Source organism: Phoxinus phoxinus, assembly GCF_949152265.1.
Source record: "Phoxinus phoxinus genome assembly, chromosome: 18".
Lineage (NCBI taxonomy): Eukaryota > Metazoa > Chordata > Actinopteri > Cypriniformes > Leuciscidae > Phoxinus > Phoxinus phoxinus.
Genome location: NC_136893.1, coordinates 23657969 through 23670148, shown reverse-complemented (window position 1 = coordinate 23670148; position 12180 = coordinate 23657969). Strand labels below are relative to the sequence as shown.

The 12180-nt window shown below is 38.2% G+C and overlaps 1 protein-coding gene across 1 annotated transcript; it reads left to right on the top strand.

The window, feature by feature from the left end:
• The first annotated feature begins 691 nt into the window (after positions 1-691).
• Positions 692-12023, top strand: LOC306985346 (putative methyltransferase YdaC). Its single transcript, XM_079587498.1, has 3 exons — positions 692-1089; positions 8113-8550; positions 11272-12023. The coding sequence occupies exons 2-3, from the start codon at positions 8115-8117 to the stop codon at positions 11466-11468; spliced, it is 633 nt and encodes a 210-aa protein (XP_079443624.1). The 5' UTR covers positions 692-1089; positions 8113-8114; the 3' UTR covers positions 11469-12023.
• Positions 12024-12180: the final 157 nt, after the last annotated feature.

The window sequence follows — 12180 nt, the reverse complement described above, 5'->3', positions numbered from 1 at the left end:
AATATATAAAAATAAAATTATATATTTATAAAACATCAACACTCAGTTCGCCATGCCCTGGGCGTCCAATAGTAGCGCGGATGGGTTAACATTGGAGTTAGTGGAGCTCTGTGCGTTTCCTATAGACGCTGAAGGGTGCCATGTGCGTTGGAAGTAGACGCCGACGCCCTGGGAATGAGAACGGGTTGCCATGTGACACTCCTTCTGCAAAATTACATTTCAAGTAAAAAAAAAAAATAACTTTTTAGGAGCGAAAGTAGCCTACAATATTTCAGAAAAACTTGATTTAAAAGATAATGTTTTAGACATAGATATATTTTTGCTGTGGTCAATAACTCACAAGTGTGGTCTATGTAGGCCTAGGTATTTTGAGAAGGGTAATTTCACTTTTAACATCAGTCGCTCATGTTCCGACCCCGTCAGTTGGGACAAAAGTATGTAACACGCAGGTGGGTCAAACGTAACAACAATTTACAAGCTAGATTTTTTGTTAGTCTTGCTTTTTTTATTTTAATTTTTTATTAGCCTAAATATAGCCTACATGAGTATGACCTTGTCCATATATTTTGGCCTTTATCCTTTCAAAAACATATTAAATTACATTTTCATTTTAAATTTCACTTTCATTAAATGTTTCAAAAGTAACCCGACAGAACAAACTTTAATAAACGGGAAACGATGACCAAATCACGTGATATTTGGCAGCTCCGTCAAGAAGAGATTTCAGAGCTTGGAATGCAAATCAAGGCTCTGAGAAAATCGCTGTGTTACTTTCGTATTGCGTTAGTTTCAGTTTAATTAGTTCTAATTAATTAAAAAGCAAAGCACACCTGATGCACATTTTGTTCTTCATTGTCTAGAACTAGAGTTTAAGAACCTTGCTGTTATTTTGTGTAATTAATTAAGAGAAAGTACTCCGCCATCTTACTCCGACGAAAGTGACTTAACGCAACGCACCTGCCGCGTAAACACGACTTCCCATCTTGAACGCACTATAAGTAGGCCTGGCCCACCTCTTCCTCATTTCCTGTCTATTGACTGTCGCCATATTGTAAACTAGGCCTAGTAATAGGCCTACCTGTGTTTGAGGTAAGTACATTTTAATTTGTGGTTTTTAGAATATGTCGTGTGGCTGTTTTTGTTATAGTAACTATGTAGGCTACACGCCTCAGATGTTGTTGCGCAGGAATTTTAACACGCTCGCTTGTTTGCTCGCATGATGCAGACATAACTGCTGCTAACAACACACACGTTGACCGTTTTTTGATCAATTGTTTTATGTAGACTGTTGCTCCCAGAGAATATGGCCAGGAGAAAGTGAATATCGGAGCTAAATTTGACTTTACCACGCTAAAGTACTTTGACCAGATTTCTGAAATGACCGCGGACATTTCCTATTTTGAGTGTCAAAATATCTCTGAAATCTCATTTATCAATTAATATAAAAAAAAGGGGGGACAACAATTGTTTTTTTATTGTTTTGGGTTTCCTATATTATTACGTTAATAACTATTATGATTTAGTTTGATTTATTAGGATATTTTTGTATCCAAAGTTTTAATACAATTCACCTGCACCTGAAAAAAAAGAAAGTTAGTAACCATTGTATAACAGCAGTTCAAAACAATGTTATAACAATTATGACTTTACAAAAATATGTTTAAAACAATAAAGCAACAAATATATGATAAATAAACCTGTGTAACAAGTATTTTTACATTTCATAATTATATTTAAAACCATTTTCGCAAGCTGTTTATATAGTATACGTAAATTACAACTTTAACTTCAAATGTTTGTGCTTGAAAATTATTCATACTACTGTGACTTGTCCTTAACCCTTATGTGCTGTTGGGGCTGTTTTCAGCCACTATGGGGTATTTTTGAGTCTTATTTTGGCCATAACTTTTTCCGTGTTTCAGCAAATGGAATGATTTTTGGTGACAAAGCTTATTTTTACACATATTTTAGGAAAATGCTTTGAAAATTTTCAAAAACTTAACAGTACACTCTGGGCAAATTCACTACCCTTTCGTTATGTTCGTGGCTGAAAACAGCCACTACTTTAAACTGCTGTAAAAATTGATCAGATAAATATTTTTTTGCCATTTTTTTTGCATAAATCTATTAATCAACATCAGTCCTGTTCAAAACTACTAAATGTTTTTAAAAAAATCAAGATTTTAACTCTTTAATTGCCAAATTCATAAATTATGTCACTGATTTGGGAGGGAAAAAAACACAAAATTACTTATTTTCAATATAAAATGTGATTGTGGACTGGATTTTTTTTTACCTTTTATCACAGTCTTGGACATGTCAAAGATTAGAAACAACATTGGTTTTGATGCATTGTTAGTTTTTGTGCAGCATCAGATTTTAACGTTTTCTCCCTCATTTACTGTTCGTGGCTGTTTTTGCCCCATTGACTTCCATTATAACCACATTTTTTGATTGCAAAGCCATGACACCATAAAATCATGCATTTTTGATTGTTGGTGGTTTTCCCTGTTGGGAAGAGGTTAAATTAGTAATTTTTACTGTTGATAACCAGGTGGCACCATTAACCCTTTATATAGGCCTGTGCAAAAAAAAGCTTAGTTTCTGGCTTTTACATGGAGTTATATGGAGTATAATAGCATAATAAAGTGAGTGTGTGTGTGTGTGTGTGTGTGTGTGTGTGTGTGTGTGTGTGTGTGTGTGTGTGTGTGTGTGTGTGTGAGAGACCTCACCTTGATGCGTCTGAGAAAATCAAAATATGCACCTCAGCTCTCAGAACTACATGGAGTAAACAAAAACAAAGTAAGTGTATTTATGCATCTGCCTTTTGATGGTGAGAAATGCAGACTAAACAAAAACTAAGCAAGTGGATTTGAACAATTGCATGCAAGCCTGCTGGTCATTTGATGGTGAGAAGAGCAGCAAGCAACATGAGAAAGGGCTTGACTTGTAGTGAAGTTTTAGAGATGATTCTGCAGCCGGACCCCAGCGAGCTGCAGGATGTATTGTCTTCTCCCTCTGACACCACAGACTCAGGAGAGGCAGATCCTGATTTGGATGTGGCACCCTCATCATCCTCTCTAGCTTCCACTGAAGGCGAGGAGGATTCGGAGGATCCTGGGTCTGGGTGGATTGGGAGAAACGGCGAAGTGTGGTTTTCCACCAACGCGGAGACAACTCCCTTTCTTCAGCCTGCCAGAGGCATGACTTCATGGCCGACGAGATGATTGACCTCATTGTCAGCATGACCAACCTCCAAAACGCAGAGCTCTGCTGATTTCTTGAATCTTGAGAGGGACATGGTGGCTCTAAAAATCGCACGACCACTGCGATCATCCCACAGGCAACGTGTGGACTCCTCTCTGGACCTGTAGACACCGGCCATAATCAGTAGCCCCATGTATGCACGGAGATCTGTGGAGTCCACCCCGGTCCAGTTTCTCATTGTGCGGCGCCCGTAAAAAACAGATTGAACACAGAATCAATGTTCTGGACCCTTGCGATGGCATAGCGCGTCGGCCATGAAGTCACGCCTCTGGCAGGCTGAAGAAAGGGAGTTGTCTCCGCGTTGGTGGAAAACCACACTTCGCCGTTTCTCCCAATCCACCCAGACCCAGGATCCTCCGAATCCTCCTCGCCTTCAGTGGAAGCTAGAGAGGATGATGAGGGTGCCACATCCAAATCAGGATCTGCCTCTCCTGAGTCTGTGGTGTCAGAGGGAGAAGACAATACATCCTGCAGCTCGCTGGGGTCCGGCTGCAGAATCATCTCTAAAACTTCACTACAAGTCAAGCCCTTTCTCATGTTGCTTGCTGCTCTTCTCACCATCAAATGACCAGCAGGCTTGCATGCAAGTGTTCAAATCCACTTGCTTAGTTTTTGTTTAGTCTGCATTTCTCACCATCAAAAGGCAGATGCATAAATACACTTACTTTGTTTTTGTTTACTCCATGTAGTTCTGAGAGCTGAGGTGCATATTTTGATTTTCTCAGACGCATCAAGGTGAGGTCTCTCACACACACACACACGCACACGCACACACACACACACACACACACACACACACACACACACACACACACACACACACACACACTTTATTATGCTATTATACTCCATATAACTCCATGTAAAAGCCAGAAACTAAGCTTTTTTTTGCACAGGCCTATATAAAGGGTTAATGGTGCCACCTGGTTATCAACAGTAAAAATTACTAATTTTACCTCTTCCCAACAGGGAAAACCACCAACAATCAAAAATGCATGATTTTATGGTGTCATGGCTTTGCAATCAAAAAATGTGGTTATAATGGAAGTCAATGGGGCAAAAACAGCCACGAACAGTAAATGAGGGAGAAAACGTTAAAATCTGATGCTGCACAAAAACTAACAATGCATCAAAACCAATGTTGTTTCTAATCTTTGACATGTCCAAGACTGTGATAAAAGGTAAAAAAAAATCCAGTCCACAATCACATTTTATATTGAAAATAAGTAATTTTGTGTTTTTTTCCCTCCCAAATCAGTGACATAATTTATGAATTTGGCAATTAAAGAGTTAAAATCTTGATTTTTTTAAAAACATTTAGTAGTTTTGAACAGGACTGATGTTGATTAATAGATTTATGCAAAAAAAATGGCAAAAAAATATTTATCTGATCAATTTTTACAGCAGTTTAAAGTAGTGGCTGTTTTCAGCCACGAACATAACGAAAGGATGGGAATTTGAACAATGCACAAGGGTTAAAGGATAATTCCGGTATTTGACACCTTGAGTCTATATTGTAGTTTGTTTTGGATGAACAAGAGTGGTGGACAACATTTTTTTGACAATGGTTCCTCTCTCGAGTTTTTGACTATAATAGAATTGGCCATGGACCCATTTAACATTGGAGTCAATGGGCATGTCCGAAAATGTAATTAAAACAGCCTTTAACATTAGTTTTCAAAACTGTGCAACTCACCGAGTGATTAGTGATGTTAGTTGATGTTCCAGAAACAAAAAGTGTTGCGAAATACAGTTTCTGTCGTGTTTTATTCGTCATTTTGTAAAATCCCATTGAATTCTGTTGACGGACTGCGTGCTCGTTAATATAAATGCGCTACCGGAAACGGAAAGGGGGCTGTTTACATTTGGTCGATGTAGTCTTTTTGCTCGCTTCCGTTTCTCATAAGGCTAGCGAGCAGAGCAACTGTGCTCCGGGAGAGTAAGCGAAATAAACAAACAAAACCTTCATTAATTGTTACTTGTAATATGAAGTTGAACTCGACTGTGACCGTGAGTGTCCCGCGAGACATAAACATCGGTTATCGCCATCAAGTGGTCGGGAGTGTGCTAACGCTTCAGATTCAAATATTGAGCGGAAGTTACACGGTTGTGAAGTGTCTGAAAAAATAGTTCCACCATAGCAAAATAAACGGATTGGAATCATATATTGCGACGATATATTGTTTATAATCATCAACGAACACCACTAACCACTCGGTGAGTTTAACAGTTTTGTAAACGAACATTATTGGCTGTTTTAATGACATTTTCGGACATGCCCAGGGTGGGAAATTAACTTTTTTGTCCACCAGCCACAGTGGCTGGTGGATGCCCAATTTTACCAGCCACTTATATTTTTTACCAGCCACTTTTTCCGGAATTCAAATTGCAAGAAAGAAATTGCTTCAATACGTTTTTTTATTTATTTCAGGGTACCCCCCAGGATCCTCCAGCTTAAATTCAAGGCTTTTTAAGACCTTTTTAATACCATTTCAAATGAAATGCAATGCCAACTTCGTACCCATTCCAACATAAGTATGAGGGGAAAATGTCAAATCTGTATACATTTTAAACCCTGGAAAATAATTATGTAGGCTACTATGTAGGCTACTTGAATTAAATAAAACATTTTATTTAAATGATCAGTCATATTTAATACATACGCAACAGCGTTGTAGTGCGCTTGGTGTGTGTAGGCCAATGTTCATTTTGGCAACCATTTTTGATTCAGTCTTAGTCTTCATCTTCAGACGAAAATGCTTATGAATGCAAACTTTTAGTCATTACTTTTAGTAAACTGCAGTTACTTTAGGTAGCTATTTTATATGTAGTCTTTAGACAGAAAATGTCATAATTATTCTCTCTAGGCCATTCAATTAAGCTTATGATGATAAATTATTTACATTGCACTCTTTAGCAGTAGCACTTGTGCAATTCTACATATCCCTTTTCCTAAGTTCCTCTCTTCCACTTAGACTGCAGTCACACCTTTTCCATTAAGGGACAATATTCGCCCCCTTTAATACATTTTTTCATTTAATTTTTAACCTTTATAATACCTTTTAAAAATAAATAATGCTTTAAATAAAACAATGTTCAATAAATATGCAATGTTAAAAAACGTTTTTAATATTAATAAAAATATTATATTAAAATAGCCAGTAGGTGGCGGTCATCGAGTCATTCATTCATTGAATCTCACGATTCGTTCAAAGCCACAGATTTCGTTGCAAAATAGAGCAATAAGCCTGACTACTGTTTTAAATGCAGTACATCACTTAAATGTTACCCTTTTTTTTACTGTTGTATAAAATCAATGTCACATTTGAAATCGTGTGGATATTCGGGAAACATTGCATTCTTGCTCATATATGATCAACATTAAAAACACTGCTGGATATCAGCCTGCATTTTGATCGCAGATTTAGTCGCACAAACAGCACAAGCGGCTCGTGACAGAACACAGACCGACTGAATGACACTTTAATTTAAGTAGAAAATCTCAAATAAAGATCGCTGAACTCCAGCTTGTCTGTGTTTTCAGATCATCCGCGCTTCAGCAGTGTAGAGAGCGCGCGCGCATGGTTAAAAATAATTTCCCTTTCTTCTGCACCAGCTCAGCTCAGCTATATATATATATATACACTTTTTATTTTATTTTTATTCTCAGCTTAGCTATGTGTGTAAGTTATACAGTTTAACGGTCTCTTCAGCGCCGTGACACACAGCGCTGAAAACCAATCAAAAGAGTTACTCGACAAAAGTGTATTATTGTTACTTAGCAACCGCATTCTTTGACAAAGGCTGTCCAATCCGTACAATGAAATCACTCGCAGCATGTGTTTATTGGTTACTACTTAATACATTAAATGTTAAGTCAATGTAAAGACGCGTTTATGCGCGTCTGGTGGTCCTGTCCTGGTCCCTCGGTGGATGCGAATTTTTGCGAACTGTGTTCGCTTTTGGTGCGAACGCAGCATTATTATAATCCACCCGCCACTGTGGCTGGTATACACGGCAAAGTGACCCGCCACTTTGAAAAAGTACCCGCCCTTGGCGGGTGGCGGGTGCTAATTTCCCACCCTGGACATGCCCATTGACTCCAATGTTAAATGGGTCCATGGCCAATTCTATTATAGTCAAAAACTCGAGAGCGGAACCATTGTCAAAAAAATGTTGTCCACCACTCTTGTTCATCCAAAACAAACTACAATAAATACCGGAATTATCCTTTAATTGGATTTATTTTGCATTTCAGGCTTATTTTAAGCAGAAAGTATGTGTATTCTACGAATTTGTTGCAAGTATAATTTAGGCCTAGTTTTTAGGGCCCAAGCCTTGAAAAGGCGAAGGCCCTATTGTTTTCCTTCGGATGATTATTATTATTATTATTTTTCTTACGAATATTCGGGCACTTTTGGGTCTCTTAACATGCTCAAAAACTCTTGAAACTTTGCACATGGGTCAGAACCCGCGGCCATTAGGGCCGGGCTGAAGTTGGGACCCGGGCGTGGCAGGGGGGCTAGACAGCGCCCCCTGGAACGGGGTCCGAAAACTTGGTCCATAAATCAAACACGCTTGCAAGTAAAAACTTTGACGTTTTGTTCTATAACCAGGGGCGAATTGGTTTTGAAGTCATCCCTCCAACACTTTATTAATGGTCAAATCTGTTCTATTACTGCATTTTCATCCACCATTGTAATACATTTTAGTTAAATATAACATTGGGTGTACATGGTAAATGAGGATATTATTCCTTTATTACACGTCTACTCAAGGCCTCTGCTTTAGTCATAATACATTTCCTTGTGTAAAATAAATATTTATTTGTTTTTTTGTGTCTAGAAATGCTGTCTTACAAAGTGGGCAAACAGCTGGGTCACCCCACATATTCTTTAGCTGGATGGTTGGTGACCAAATTCCTTAAATGGCACAATCTGATTTTGGAGGAGAATGCAGTGAAATTGAGCAACATACAACCCAACGACACCGTGCTGGAGCTGGGTCACGGGCCGGGCTTCGGTCTTCAGGAGGCCTCGCAGCTCCTCATGGGCCCGAGAGGGAAACTGCTGGGTGTGGACTACTCGCAGTACATGCATCAGATGGCCAGCAAGCGAATGCAGGAGCAGATCTCCAGAGGAAAGGCTGTGTTGTATTACAGTGATTTGGTGAACATGCCGATAGAGGAAAACACTGTTGACAAGGCGTTTCACTGTAACTGTTATTACTACTGGCCGGATCTGAAAGCGGGAGCGAAAGCGATCCACAGAGTGATGAAACCAGGTGAGATCACGAGAACTTTATCAATAAAATCTCTAAACCAAAATCCATAACTTAATTTTTCATCTGAACATAAACATTTGTGAGATTTATTGTAATGTATAAAAAAAAGTCATTAATTACTCACCATCATGTCGTTCCAAAGCCGTAAGACTTTCGTTCATCTTCAAAACAAATCTTGAGAGATTTCTGTCCACACAACTACTACTTTGTCACTTCTAACTAATCCATATGAATCGAGAGGTTTAGTCAAAATTTTCTGTTAAATATTAAATTGCTTTATACAGTATGATGATTGAATTTAGGCTTTTATTCACATATAAATATTGATCGGCAAACATAAACCAAAGGCTTAACCGTTCTTTGACATGGAAGAAAAACCTCATTGGTTCTTGCGGAAACTCAATCGTGCTGCGTTACACAAGAATTAACCTCATTGGTTCTTGCAGAAGCTCAATCGTGCTGCGTTACATGAGAATGAACCTCATTGGTTCTTGCGGAAACTCAATTGTGCTGCGTTACACGAGAATGAACCTCATTGGTTCTTGCAGAAGCTGAAACGTGCTGCGTAACACGAGAATTAATGCTAGAATGGTTGAGCTCCTGTTTTAACTGTAAATAAAAATGTGAGTAAAAGCCTACACTAAATCTGTTCATCATATAAAGTGATACTCTTTAATTTGTGCTTTATTTGGATTAAACTGCTCAATTTATATATATTTTTAAAAGACTTGTTATTGTCCAAACATGTATTATTTGAACTGTGAAATTGTTTAAATAGTAATTTTTAGCCATTTTATGTTTTAGGATGTTATCATAAACACTGATCTCCCCCCAAAACCGTATTTATTTTATTTGTGCAGGTCTTAAAAAGCCTTAAAAGGTTAGGGAGATTGGCAGTAACAAACACACCTTTGTTTTGCTTGATATAGCCTAAAATAAAAGGGTCTTTAAAAAGTCCTTGAAAGAGTGGGAACCCTAAACAAAATATTGCCAAAAAAAATTGGTTGGGAAAGATGAATGAATATCAGTGAGGTAGCAAAGGTAGTTAAACTAAAACGTTGAGTTGAAACTCAAATACAGTTGTGTAGAGATGACTAAAACTATTGTGACTATAAGTTAAATGGATGGAAGAAAGACATTATAACTTGGGGCCCTTTCACACTACCTTGTTTGATCCGGATTTTCGGACTTTTCAGTTTGATGCGAACCAAAATGACAGGTGTGAAACCTCCCCCAGACCACGGTCCGGACCAAACAGACGGAATTTGGTCCGATGAATAGAGGTAGTCTCGGTCAGGATCAAACTGAACAAAGGTTTGGTTCATTATAGTGTGGAAGCTTTTTTTGTAAGGTTCGGACTTTCAGACCATTTACAGGAAGTTCCGGTGGTTCCCGTGTAGCCGAAGAAGACAAAGATAGCAGGAAAAATGAGCCGTGGTGGCACATGGGCAGGACACAAGGTTTTTATTTGAAATATGGTCTGTCAACATAATATGAAGTCAACTGGAAATACGCTTGCAGTCTTCTCCTTTCCTGCCGGCGACAATCAAATGTTTGCTCAACGAGGACGTTCATTTGCCGAATTTGAACTAGCCTCGCGTATAGTTGGTGCTGCAGGTAGTAATACCATAATAATAACAATATAGTTTCAACGATATGCGTCTGTTCATTCATTGTTGTCAAAGTTACCCGCCGATTGACAACACTCTGATGTCAGACGCACATCCGTTTACAAACCAATCAATGTCGAGATGCAGCGCACATAGACGATGGCGACAGGACGCAAGCATGTCATGTAAACTTCTTTAGTGCTTCAGTGCGCTCGCATAATTGCAGTGTGAAACCAAACCAAAACTTACCGAATGTATAAAATGTTTCAAATCATGAACTTTGGTTCGGACTTTGGTGCGGACTTACAGGTGTGAAAACGCCCTTAGAAACTTAATTTATACTGTATTTATACAATTGCATATAAATTGTGACCGATCCACTGATCTGTTGGCTAGGCCATAATGATCCATATGCTGAGGTGTCTAGTCCGCTCGCCGAGCTGATGTTCACTACTGTAATGAATATGAATGTAACTTTTTAATAAGCAGGGGAAATTCCCGACTTTAAACAAATAACCATTTACATGCTTGGGACGTTTCGTTGTAAGAATGTACAGGGAGACCTCAGATATAAAAAAGGTGTCTGGTTGGGCAATGTTTTCTCAGTGAAATCATATAATTTCCTATTCATTTAATAGAATGCGTGATATTACTAGGGAATACCAATATGGCGACGCGGTGGATTCACTTTTTATGACGTCATGAGCAATCCAGTTAGATCAGTGGACCGATCGCAGTTTTACAAATACAACACTGTTCTGATAATGTTCGTGTATGTCGTCTTTATGAAGTCATTCGTTTTTAAAATGATTGAAAATTAGCAAGTCTTTAAAACAGATAATAACAGACCACAAGAGAAAATCTAATTTGATAGACTTTTTCATTAAAATAATAGTACCAGCAAAACAATTAGTGAAAATGTTATTTTAGTTAGTAAAATGTTTTGCATTAATGACAGCATGTAGTTCACAAGTTTGTGCAAACCTGATGATTCATACGAGCATGATTTGAAAATGAAACTTTGGCCCTTAACTTTTAGACTCACTGTAAGCCAGCCTGACCCAACATTTAATCATTAAAACAATGTGCAAATTATTTTCTGTTCCTTCAGGTGGAATTATGGTTACAACTCTCAGACTAGGTAATATTACCAAAGCAGCTTCTGTGGGAGTGCTTACTGGAGACAAATGGAGACCTGAGGTCTACATGGAAGCGCTGGAGTCTTCTGGGTTCACAGATGTGCGAATGGAGAACAAAATGGAGAACCTCATCAAATTTCAAGCTATTTTTGCCACTGCTGCGAAATGAAATTCCTGTGTAATCACTGATACGTAATAAGATATCTGTCCTTCCACACTTTCTCAGGATCCAATCTACTCCAATTTGTTGTTGAAATAGAAACATTTAAACTGGTTGTAAAAAAATACTTTCATGACAGACTTACTTTATTCAATCACACATTAAATAATGTAGTCAACATGTCAACATAACAATATAGAATGCAATATAGTGCATATAGCAAAATTATTATAAGCTGACTAACAACAATGGACATTGAATGGCTTTCCTGTGGTGTTGACATTTTTCTGTTACATTCCGTCATTAAAGAGTGAAAATAACATTTATTGTTTGAATTTCTTCCTAAAACTGAAAGAATTTGAAAGCTTAGACTTGGGCTATTTTCACACTCCAAGCCTTAGGGCTCAATTCTTGTCAATTGCTCAGGCCCGGTTTACACCTGGTGTTAAGATGGGTTTAGGTCGATCGGATCACAAGTAGATGATGGAGACACATTTCCATTTACACCTCTTTTCCTGTTTACGTCTCTCTTGTCCACTTTCAAACACTTCTGGCCTGATTTGTTCGAGGGGAGGGTCTATGGGGTAAATATATGGGCTTTTTCAGATCTTTCGATCTAATGGACAAAATAAGCTTGTTTACATATGAACGAGCAGAGTCAATGGAAAAACATACAGAGAACAGCAGCTTTAGTTTCTGCTCTGAGCCGAAATCAGGAATT

What these genes read in the sequence shown, in the direction of transcription:
- LOC306985346 (XM_079587498.1), top strand. Translation starts at nt 8,115, where the DNA reads ATGCTGTCTTACAAAGTGGGCAAACAGCTGGGTCACCCCACATATTCT. An exon ending in CCACAGAGTGATGAAACCAG is followed by an intron (nt 8,551 to 11,271) that starts GTGAGATCACGA and finishes CTGTTCCTTCAG; the next exon opens with GTGGAATTATGGTTACAACT.